Below are 12,518 nucleotides of genomic sequence, written 5' to 3' on the forward strand. Positions count from 1 at the left end.
ACTCGTTGGAACCTCTTCTCTCCCTCTTTGCAAGCATGTGCAAAACAGAGTATAAGTACAGGGGTTTTTCCCCATGTTACAGAGACACCTTGAAACAAGAAGAGACACAGAAAGCTGCTGAAGGGACTCACCAGGAACCGCCTTGGACTGCTGCTGTTGTGCAGACCCTGATCTGCTGGGTCACTAGGAGGAGCTGCCTGACTGCAAACCCCTTGTGATGGCGTGCTTGTTGGGCCCTGCTGCCCTGTACTTCTACGGGTGTCTCCAGGGGCTAGGTGGTGTGGCCCCTGCCCCCCTGCAACTCCTTGCTTCCAGCGCAAGGACAGCGCCATGTATGAATGCTCCTATAATGGAGCATAGCACGTGAGAAGCGCTTAACTATCTGTTTTTGCGCATTGGAACGCTCTCCGCGTCTCCTCGGCGGAGAAATCACCGCCACAACCCAGGCGGGTCAGAAGGATTAAGTGCGTCCAAAATGTGCTTTGTGGTGTGCCCCCGTGCACGGAAGGACAAAGACTGGAGCGAGCACACTCCTTGCGGTGTGTCCCTAGGGCAAGGCTCGCTGAGGAGAGTACCCCCAAGGCACCAGCAGGCACCAACTTTGGCCAGAATCACCACTGCTGCCCAGGGATTGACAATACACTTGCGCACCAGATCGGGTGCGGGCGAGTGTGTAGGAGCAGCCCAGGAGGGAGGGAGACCTCATCAGAGGACCCTCCTGCTTTCTGGGCCAACCCAGGACCCACAACGCCGATAGTGCACTCAAGAAGAGGCGTGGTCCCCTGAGGCCGCTTGCTGGACGGGAGGAAAACCTCAACAGAGGTTATGTCCCGGCAAAGCCGGTTTTGGGCTTCCTTTAGCGCAAAAGGAGAGCTGGAGCCCCCTTTATGGGGCCACAGGGATTTGGCCTGTAAACAGGGCGGGAATGCTTCATTTTTATGGGCATTCCTGATGTTTTAGGGACATTTGTGCACGGTAATTCTTACTGTGCATCTCGTGATACTGTTTCTGCCTTGTTGGTGACATGTTTTCATGATATGTGCAACCCTGATGTTATGGTGATTTGCGCAATGTGAGTGCTACAGTGTACATTCATGACTTGCCATGTATTCTCTGATGTTCCTTTATGGGCACTTATGATGTTATTATGACATGTGCATTATTTTAGTAATGTTTACCTGACTAATGCTAATGTTGCAGGATAACCAGTCACCTATATATTTTATGTGACTACTGCTGGCGATTGTAGAGTAATAGTACTGTGTAATGTTCCGACAACTGCTTGGCTAGCAGGGTATTACTTACATGTTGTGCTTGGACTAATAACGTTGTGTACAATACAGTTTATTTTTATATAACTTGGTGTGTTTCCTTTGAGGTGGGGATAGTGCATCACATGGGCTGTAAGTGTTGCGCAATGGCTTTACACATTGCCTCTGGGATAGGCCGATTGCTCGTGCCAAGCTACCAAGGTGATGAGCAGGGGTTATCTTGGGTGTGTAACTCCCTCGCCCGACTAGAGTGGGTGGGTTCTGCCTGGTTTAGGTGCATACCCTAGCCAACCAGAAACCCCATTGCTAACAACCACAAACTCCTTGGAGATGTCAGGGGCCAGCAGCACAGGTGCTGTGCACATAGCCTCCTTCATGGTGCCAAACACATTTTGGTACACCTCAATCCAGATCACCTGTCTAGGCTGCTTCTGGGAAGTCAGCTCTGCCATGAGAGCAACAATGGTGCCATATCCCTTGACAAATCTCACGTAGTAACCAGTGAGGCCTAAGAAGGCTCTCACCTTGGTCTGGGTCTTGGGGGTGCCCAAGCCCAAATGGCATCTATCTTGGGTTGTAGGAGCCATACCAGGCTGTTTCCTATCTGGTGTCCCAAGTATACCACTGACCCCTGCCCTATCTGGCACTTACAGGCCTTGATAGAGAGGCTTGAAGCGCCTTCAACACTTCACACAGGTTATGCAAGTGGTCCTCCCAAATGGATCTGAAAGCAGCAATGTTGTCAAGGCAGGCAGCACTGAAGTTCTCAAGCCCAGCCAGGACCTGATTGTCCAACCTCTGGAAGGTGGGAGGGGCATTTCTCAACCCAAAGGGCATAACCCACAACTGCGAGTGCCCCTCTGGCATGGAGAACGCCGACCTATTCTTGGCCCCATCAGTTAAGGCAATCTGCCAGTACCCAGACGTTAAATCAAACGTGCTGAGGAACTTGGCAGCTCCTAACCGATCAATGAGCTCATCAGCTCTGGAAATGGGGTGGGTGTCAGTCTTGGAGACTGAATTCAGCCCCCATTAATCCACACAAAACCAAAGTTCAGGTGTGGCACCAGGTGCAGTAGCCTTAGGCACCAAAACCACTGGGCTGGACCAAGGGCTGCTGGAGTGTTCTGATTTCTCTAAAGCTAACATCTTCAATACATCATCCTTGATGCTGACCTTCACTCTGTCAGCTAACCTGTAAACTTTGTGTTTCACAGGCAGGCTGACCCCAGTGTCCACATCATGCGTGCATAGATGGGTGACACCTGGAGTGAGTGAGAACAGAGTTGAAAATAGTCCCAGTAACTGGCGACAGTCACTCCGTTGCTCTAGAGTCAGAGAAAGGGAGAGGATTACGCTTTCTACTGACCCATCCTGCTCCCTGACAGACAGGAGTCCAGGGAGAGATTCACTCCCCTCTTCCACCCCATCATCTGTAGCCAGAAGCATGGTTAACTCAGACCACTCAAAGTGGGGTTTGAGGCATATCACATGTAGGACCCTCACCAAGTAGATGACATCACTCTTGCACTCCTTTACCTCAAATGGCCCTGTCCACTTGTCCTGTAGAGCACAGGGCTCTACTGGGGCCATGACCCACACTTTCTGGCCAGGCTGAAACTGAACCAGAGTGGTATTCAGGTCGTACCAGTGTTTCATGTCCTCCTGGCTTGCCTCTAGGTTCTCCTGAGTGAGCTTCCTCAAGCGGGCAGTCTGTTTTATGAAGGCCAGTATGTAACTAAATACATCCTGGGGTAACTTCCTAAGAGCTTGCTCCCAGCCTTCTTTCAGCAGACTCAGGGGACCTCACAGGGTGTCCATACAACAGCTCAAAGGGGCTAAAGCCAACCCCTTTCTCTGGTACTACCCTGTAAGTAAAGAGAAAGCATGGCAACAGGCGCCAAACTTACGCTTTATGGAGTCTAACAGACCCCCAATCATGCCTTTCAGGGTTCAGTTGAATCTCTCAACCAACTCGTTACTTTGGGAGTAGTAAGGAGTAGTGAACTTGTAGTTAGCGCCACACTCCTTCCACCAGATCCTGCCTTGCCCTGGCCTGGCTCCAGACACACTCCAGGTGGTTGGAGACTGCACTGTATGATGACCGGCACGGCCCTTTCAGGTGCAGGTGTTAGCTCCTCCCTCCCCACTCTAGCCCAAGAGACTCATCAAGACATGCAGGACACCTCAGCTCCTTATATGCCACTGTGTAGAGGGAATTCACAAAATACCCAACTGTCAGTCTGACCCAGACATGGATTCCACAGGCTGAGGCACAGAATGGTTAAGCAAGATAATGCCTACTTTCTAAAAGTGGCATTTTCAAACTGACAATCTAAAAACCATCTCTACCAAAAGATGTATTTTTAAATTGTGAGTTCAGAGACCCTAAACTCACAATCTCTATCTGCTCCCAATGAGAAACTGCATTAAAAAGATATTTAAAGGAAGTCCTCATGTTAGCCTATGGGAGAGATAGACCTAACAATAGATAAAACTGAATTTGGCAGTATTTCACTCTCAGGACATGTAAAACACAACAGTACATGTCCTACCTTTTAAATACACTGCACCCTGCCCATGGGGCTACCTAGGGCCAGCTTAGGGGTGCCTTACATGTACAAAAATGAAAGGTTTGTGTCTGGCAAGTGGGTCCAAGTGGCAGGCCTGAGACAAACAGGGCTACTCATGTTGGTGTCACAATCAGTGCTGCAGGCCTACTAGCAGCATTTGATTTACAGTCCCTGGGAACCTTTAGTGCACTTTATTAGGGACTTACAAGTAAATCAAATATGCAAATCATGGATAAACCAATCACATATACTGTTTACACAGAGAGCACTTCCACTTTACCACTGATCAGCAGTAGTAAAGTGCACAGAGGCAATAAACCAGCAAACACCAAGTCCAGCATATCACAAAAACAGGAGCTGGATTTGAGGGGATGACAGCTCCAAAAAAGTGCTTAAAGTGCAAAGGTACAAACTTGAAAGGCCCCAACCACTTGTTGTATCTGACCCAAGCTCTATCGGTGTAGGCCTAAAACTTTGACTTTGTCCCGGTCCAGCATGACAAGATAGCTGCGGTTGGCGCTTTTCACTTTTTGGCGCTAGAAAGAACATTTTTGCATTTAATCTTAAAATTCCTATCTCCAGTTTCGTTTATTGGATTTTTGTTATTTTGATGTCATTTTAGAGACAAAAATATTGTCTATTTTTTTACCTGGGTGTTGGATTTGAATTGTGTTGGGTGTCATACTTATTTACTGTTTTGGTGATATTAAACTGCTATACGCATCTGGCTCCTAAGTTAAGCCTGACTGCTTGTCAGCCAAGCTACCAAGTGTCAAGGAAGGATTAATTTATTGAGACTTGACTGAAGTGAGCTTATTTGTGATTGTGTGCTATTACTAGTTGTAGGTACCTACCTGCACCTACTAATAAACCACCTTCCAACAATAGTTTAAAAACGTCTCAGGCCTGCCATTGCAGCCTCGGTGAAGTTTTCAAAGGGCTACTTAAGTGAATGGCACAATTAATGATGCATGCCCACTAGTAGCATTTCATTTACAGGCTTTGGGTACAGGTAGTACCGCTTTATTAAGGACTTCTGAGTAAATACATCGTGCCAACCGAGCGTACGACAATTTTACCATGTTCATCAGAGACATTACAGCACCTTGTACACTTTACCACTGCTAACCTGTCCTACAGTCCTAAAACACTGATTCAGAAAACAAGAGGGGTGAAGGCAAAAGGTTTGGGGGTGACCCTGCAGAGAGCATCAAGTCCAAAACCCACCAAATAGTCTCCTGAATCCAGGGCAGACAAATCTTGGGCCAGGGTGAGCATTTTGAACTTGTCCTTCCACTGAAAAGAATTTAGAGGATGAAGACATAGCACAGGGTGGAGACCTCAGTTTATTTCTGGAACCAGAAAATAACAGGAATCAGTGGAGTTTTCTGATTCCGGCATCTTTTCTATGTCTCCCATGGCCAAGAAAGCTTGATTTATCTGCCGAATATGGACAAATTGTCCTCTGGGAGGCATTGTGGTGTAGGAGACTTGTCAGAGGGGTTGGTCAGAAATGGAAGGGAGCAACCATCCTAGACAATTAGGAGCACCCACTAACCGGATATGGTGCTCTTACACTGCGGGGATGGGGGTGAACGGGGATGTCACCTCCTACCAGGCAATCGTGCACCAGTGAGGGGAAATTAAAGCTGTTTTTCTGGCAACTGCTGAGGGAGAGTGGGGTAGTCTGCAGCCCCTAGAGGCTTCGATGCTGACGTGCAGATAACAGCCTCTGCCTTAAAAGGCTCGAGAGGCATGCTGTTGCCGAGGCAAGGTCTGGTGCTGCCTCTGGTGGAATCACCTTCTGATTCCTTGAAAGGGGTGAAACTGTTGGGGAAACTATCGTAACCGCGGTGCCAAACTAAGAGTGATATTGTGTTGCTCTTGTTAAAACACTCCCAGGGTCGAGCCGGTCTTGTCTCTGAAGAGACATGTACCATTAAATGGCATGTACATAAACGACTGTTGGACATTACACAAAGAACCTGTGGAGAAAATCCAAGTGTGGCCTTGAGGGACCACACTAGTCCAGACTGCCCTACCTGAGCAGTCAATGTTCAGGCCTAACCGAATAAAGTACTTTGCTGTGTCCTGGCAATCCTGAATAAGGTGTTGGAGACTGATCCTAATGTCATCAAGGACAGGGTAAGATGTTCACCACCAAGTCCCATAACAAATGCAAATACCTGCACAGGAGGCAGCTTGTGTTTACCAATTTGAAAGCAAGGATGGTGGAACATAACATTCCTTTCGCAAATGCCTCCATGCCTTTCGACTGTCTGGTGGGATGATCGGAAACACATTTGGGTTTAGCCTACTTGTGGAGGCATGTGCCACAAGTGTCTCTGTAGTAGGGGGATGGAAGAGCAAGGCAGTGCGCGCTGGACCAGACCTATGGAGTCTTGTGATCTGCCAATTAACTGAGGGCAAGAGCCTGGCTTTGCCCAGGTGCCCACTAATGTATAGGTCAGAGCTTCTTTAAACTGCAGGATAGGCTCCTCGGATGTGTTTCCTGGGTGATGGACCTCTGCGAGGTCATTGGTCTTTACCTCGATAGTTGGAAGGTGAAGGTCTAGGACCTATGCTGCTCTACTTATAATTATGGCAAAGGAGGCAGATTCCTCCGTAGCAATAGCTGATGTGGGCGAATGGAGACCAGTGTCAGGGAATGTATGAAGCCCACTGGTGGCCTCTAGGCCAAAATATACGTTTGAATCATCGCAGATATGACTTTCATCATTATCACCCATGTCAGACATTTCGCATTGGTGTGATAATGTATCAGAATGGGGATGTTTTCAGAGTAGGTGAGACCTCAGCTCTCCCTACAGTAGTGTTGGTGTTGGCATCAGCATTCAGGGTTGCGGTGACACCTTTTGTGACACAAATGGCATTGGGCTAGGCATAGTGCCTAGCGCCAGGGGAGACTCCTTGATGAGGCGAGTGGCACAGTCTGCTCCAGGATTAATCCGCCAGCTGTAAACCAACTGGGGACCAGCTCAACTCCTTTAGTCCCCGAAGACACTCTACAGGGATCTGGTCAGATACCAAATATTCTATCCATGGCCTTGAATTTGCGGAGCTGTTTCAGCATCTCCAACGGCCTAGGAAAGTCTAGGAGCATCAGGTTAGAGCCGACACAGGTTCCGACAACAAAGATAGTTCACAGCTTGGAGATACCCCTGCCATTGGGCAACTCCTTGCTATGGGAGTAGTGCTTCAACTTCTTATGTTTCTTTGACTTCTTACACTTACCTGACTTTACTGCCTTGGGAGTGAGAGTGCGTCCATTTCCTTGACTTTCACCATGACTTCTTTGTTTTCTGCAAATTAGAGCTTAGCTTTGGGGGTCTTGGGTGGCCTTCCTGTTGATCTTTGTGCACTTGTTGCATGACACTGAATCGTGTTTGGGGCCCAGAGACCGAACTCATGGGGGTAAGCTACCAAGATTAGTTTGTCAGGCTTGATAGAATTGTACAGAACGAGCTCCGGAGCTGCATCAGAAGGGACAGAAAGAAAAGAACAGAGTCAGCATGCAGAGATAGTTTCAATGTAAGGGCCCCGACATTACATTCTAGGTGGGACAGACAGAACTACAAGCTGCCTGACGCCACCTATTGATGCAAAAAGGAACTGAGAAAATTCTCCGGATACAGTCTGGGGAGATGTACAAGATGAGGAATCTGCAGTTAGAAGTATCCATCAGAAACGTGGATCGCAGCGGGCCACTTCATCCAGATTTGGGTGCATGCTACCCAAAACAGAATAAACTAAACTACATTTTCTGCAATTTGAGAGTGTTTGCATAAGCAATTTGCAGCAGGAAAACTGGATGAAAATCACAGATGCAAAGCTTGCAAATAAGCTGTTTGTGTGTGCCGAAATTGGTTTAACACAAACTAGGTGCACATTATTTCCCATTCCTACAAGCAAACTGCACCTCCGCTGATTAGCAAGCTCCACTCTATCTCAGATTTGCAGGTGTGCAATTCCCTCCCATAAAATGTAGGTCAGTAGCATTTGGGCCTTTTTTGTGCTTCGGGTACAAATAAAGAGAACACCTTTAAAAAAAAAAAAAAAAAAAAAAGATTACAAAAACTACAATTGTTACCAATATCAACTTTATAATGGGAACCTTGCAGCCCAATGGTAGACTCAAACTCATCCTCAGAGAACAGAAAATCTTACATTTAACTTTTTATGTCTTTCTGTGTTCTGCAAGGCACAGAGCTAATGGACACCACTACAAAATGAAAATGCTTGTACATACTTTAAACAAAGGAAAGGTCCTGGGGAGGCCCTTGTTACTCGATTGACACTAGTTCCATTTAAAGTGTTCAGCTGAATTTCAGAGATGCAGACAGCTGTGGCAGAAGACTGCAGGCGTGTTTTCACAACTTCCAGTGGACAGGTAAGAATTGCACCAACTGTACCTCCACATCTGCAGAAACAATACAAAGAATTAGAACCTGTCAAGTGTTATATTTCTTTTTTTTATTTTATTTTTAAGTTGTGTCACGAATAAAAAAAGCACCTTATTAAAACAAGCATTGACAAAGCCAACAGGTCTTCCTTTTGAGAACGTGGGGCAGACCTATTGGCTTTGTCAACGCTTGTTTTGATTTCACTCTAGTTTAGTAAAAAACACTGTTAAGATGGGCTGTTGGGTCTACACGCTCAGACAGCCACCTATTAGCGTTTTTTCATAAAGTACAACAAAAAGCTTCCCAAGATATCTGTAATGCTGGGCAGATGCATATACATGGGCAGCTATCTTGGAGCTTTTTACAAGTCATTTAAAGATGGCTGCCCGCCACTGTCTGGAAATGGTAGGTAAGCTGAGGGCCTGAGGTTTAAGCAGAGCCGAAAGAAGGAGAGCGAGAGAGCAATAACAGTCCCTAATGAACTGTAATGGAAGATTCCGACATCAGTAGTGGAAGGGTACATCTCATTCAAACAAAACCTGCGTTTTTTTACGAATGGAGCAAACAGGGATAGGAAAGAAAGCCATCAAATCAGAAGCAGGGAATTGGGACAGACAAAAAATCCATGCAATTATGAGCGGGCACATCAAAAGCACACACTACATATATTGGATACAACAGTTCTATTGTCAAAGCTATCTGTACGCAAGATCTATAAACAAAAACTACAATATAAATTGAACCTAATGTGGTCTGCATTTCTTTACCATGCACATACCATTACTATAGCTTTCTGGCCAACTGTATTTTTACAACTCTACCCAAAGGGAATGTACAGAGTACAGGTTCCTGCTGGACTGAGGTTGCATCCAAAGCTAGCCACACACATAGAAGGGGAGGCAACAGAGCCCCACTTACAAGGCAATGAGAAGAGTGACAATTGATGGCAGATTACTGGTATACAGGAGGGTAAAGTTTTCTACACCAGGCCTCAAAAAAATCATTAGAAAAATGTTACCAGACTTACCAGTCTAGTGACTTGAATATTCTACTGGACCTAACTATAATGTACTTGACCCGTAAAACGGTCTAAAATTTTGTGATCCTAGGCAAATATTTTGCTTTATAGAGCTGCCTTTTGCTACATCATCACATATGAGAGTACCTTCAATTATGTGAGTTCAGCATTTCTGCTGTACAAAACCTCTTGTTTGATTTAATAGACTAAATGTTTACTCCATGGGTAATTAGTATCTGGTCCACATATAAGGAATACATGACCCTTGTCCTGCTTCTTAGATCACTAATAGCATTGTCATCAGGGCAAGGCTAGGAATGTTTCTCGGTTCGTGCTTAAAAACGAATTAAATATATTCCAAAGCATGATGCAATAGCACACTCATTTACAAACAGCACATTTTCAACTGAAAGGGCCAAAAACGTTCCCACTAACTTGCATTTTTACTGATAAAACTATATAACAGACAATCCGTGGAAATTGGATTCAACAAAAATATGTATCATTTGCAAATCGCCAAGTAAAAGTTCTGATTTGTTTTCATCCTGTTAAAATGTTTTTTTTAGCCTCAGTGTTAAAAAAAAAAGTGGTTTCATAATTACTGAAAAACATTTTGAACTCTTTGTAAAAGTCACTTACAAGCTATGTAAATGTTTTGTGTTAAAAAATAAAACCTACAGCCTTTCATTTCACTGTTCGTAAAGCATGGCTGTCAGGCTGTTCATTTTGTAAAATTCTTTAACTTTGCAGTCATGGGGGAAAAAAGTAAACACTAAACTCCAGGATAAAATAAGCAGCAAATTGCAAGAAGACATAAGCTTGCAATTAACATCTGACTCTAAATGTAGAACAAACGTGACAAGATAAAACAAGATTTAAATGCCTCTTTAAATGGCTGAGTGAACAGAGCATCTATTCTTTGTCAGCTTGCCAGAGTAGATCAGTAGGCCCTAAAAATATCTCGACCTGATAAAATCTGACTCTTTATGGTCACAGATATTTATTTTTAATAATTTTCAAAAAACATTCTTACATTATCATAACAACTACAAAAAGCAATGTTAACTATTTAGGGCCTCTACAAAAAGGCAAAAAAGACAGAAGAAATTAAATATAAAAACACTAATTGAATTGCGGCATATTCTTGGGACCGAAATGTTACCTGCAAGGTAAACAGAAGTGCACCCCTTCCTAGAGTGCCCAACTGTGTATGAAACTGGTTTCCTGACTTTTCATTTTGACCTTGGCCTCAAACTAATCTTGTGTGTGCGGAGGTCTAGGCCGGTGTCTAAATATGAGAAATCCATAACCTGTTTTGTACACTGGCGGAACGGCACAAAGCATGCCCTCATTATGGGAGTATGACTACTATCCATGCCCAGGTTAATACAAAGTTTTAAGAATCATCAAAGCAACCAGATCTTTTTCTTTGGTGCAGTGAGATTAGAGTCTGCTGCCCCTTTTCATGTAACGTTCCACTGTTATGTAAACCCCAGAACCTTGACAGGACATTCCATAAGCATGTCAAGTGAAAATATGTACAGTGAGCGCGAAGGACATGAATGTCAGTAGGACTGTGTGTGGTAGGAATCTGAGCACCAACATCAGTGGTATTTATTCAGGATGGCCCCTAATTTAGCATGGCAAAAGATAGAGGGTTACGGCTTTTTAAAACCGTGGAAGTGTATTGAGTGCATTCCAGGGGCTGGAGGGTGGAGATCCAGAAACTGAATGAATCACCTATTCTTTCATTTACATGTCCATCTAGGCCAATACTTTGGGGGTCATTCTGACCTTGGCGGACGGCGGAGGCCGTCCGCCAAGGTACCGCCGTCAGAACACCGCACCGCGGTCGAAAGACCGCGGCGGTGATTCTGACATTTGCCCTGTGCTGGCGGGCGGCCGCCAAAAGACCGCCCGCCAGCCCAGGGCAAATCAACCTTCCCACTAGGATGCCGGCTCAGAATTGAGCCGGCGGAGTGGGAAGGTGCGACGGGTGCAGTTGCACCCGTCGCGTATTTCAGTGTCTGCTGGGCAGACACTAAAATACTTTTTGGGGCCCTCTTACGGGGGCCCCGCGGCACCCCCTACCGCCATCCTGTTCATGGCGGGAGAGCCGCCATGAACAGGATGGCGGTAGGGGGTGTCAGAATCCCCATGGCGGCGGAGCGCGCTCCGCCGCCATGGAGGATTCAGACGGGCAGCGGAAAGTCGGCGGTACACCGCCGACTTTCCGTTTCTGGCCGCGGCTGAACCGCCGCGGTCAGAATGCCCAGCGGTGCACCGCCAGCCTGTTGGCGGTGCTACCGCCGACCTCCGCCATGGCGGTAATTACCGCCATGGTCAGAATGACACCCTTTGTGTTTTCCCAGATACTGGCACTATTAACCAACCTTTTGAAGAAGATTAAAATCCTGTCCTAGCTCATCTGATCCCAGGCCTTCTGTTCTACATGTATGTTGATAAGGCTGAGTGAATATTTAGGTATTATGAGGTTTCTGGTGCTTTTGCATAGGACTTTCAACTATGTATTCCAGAGACTGGATCATATTGAACACTGACAACAAAAAGGTAGAGGTCTCTAGAGGTGCAGTTAACAATCAGGGCTTTACATTTAGGCCAGCAGAACTCTGGTCATGCCCAATTCTCAGGAATGCATTTTATAGTCTAGACTTTACATTTAACTGGCCCATTTCCTTGTTAGCGTACATTTAGCATATGGTAACAGTCTGCCTTTGCGTGTTTTGCACTAAAGAACAGGTTACTTACCTTTGGTAACACCATATCTGGTAGAGACTATCTAGTTGCAGATTCCTTACCTCAGAATTATCCCCAGGCGTCAAACTGGATCCAGATTATTATAATATATATTTTTTTTCCTGAGTAGTACCCCTGCACTTCAATGGGGGGCGTTGTTGAGTTCCACATAGCGTCATCCCCATGGAAAGTGACATGCGTAGTGCCTCTATAGGTGCCATCCCAGCACGCAGACATCAGTTTCTTTTCCAGACTTTCCACGCCAGAGGCGCAGAGCCATAAAGAATACTGACCACTGGTGTGGAAAACTAGGGCTCTAAAAAGAGTACCAGCCCTATCCCTAGAAATCCCTTCGCAGAGCAGGGAGTATGGGTGGTTTCGTAAGGAATATGCTACTAGATACTGTGTGTAATACATAAGGTGTTACCAAAGGTGAGTAACTGGTTCATCTGATAGAGACTTCTAGCTGCAGATT

General features: G+C 45.8%; 1 protein-coding gene across 3 annotated transcripts in view; it reads right to left on the reverse strand.

Moving 5' to 3' along the window:
* SLC25A36 (solute carrier family 25 member 36) overlaps positions 1–12,518 on the reverse strand; it is a 1,333,693-nt gene that overhangs the window by 1,187,680 nt on the left and 133,495 nt on the right. For all 3 annotated transcript variants that reach the window (XM_069213671.1, XM_069213670.1, XM_069213672.1), the window contains one exon: positions 8,115–8,285. In XM_069213671.1, the coding sequence (XP_069069772.1) occupies positions 8,115–8,285 (171 nt within the window). The remainder of the gene's footprint in view (positions 1–8,114; positions 8,286–12,518) is intronic.

The sequence above is a fragment of the Pleurodeles waltl genome, chromosome 11 (genome assembly GCF_031143425.1).
Source record: "Pleurodeles waltl isolate 20211129_DDA chromosome 11, aPleWal1.hap1.20221129, whole genome shotgun sequence".
Taxonomy (NCBI): Eukaryota; Metazoa; Chordata; class Amphibia; order Caudata; family Salamandridae; genus Pleurodeles; species Pleurodeles waltl.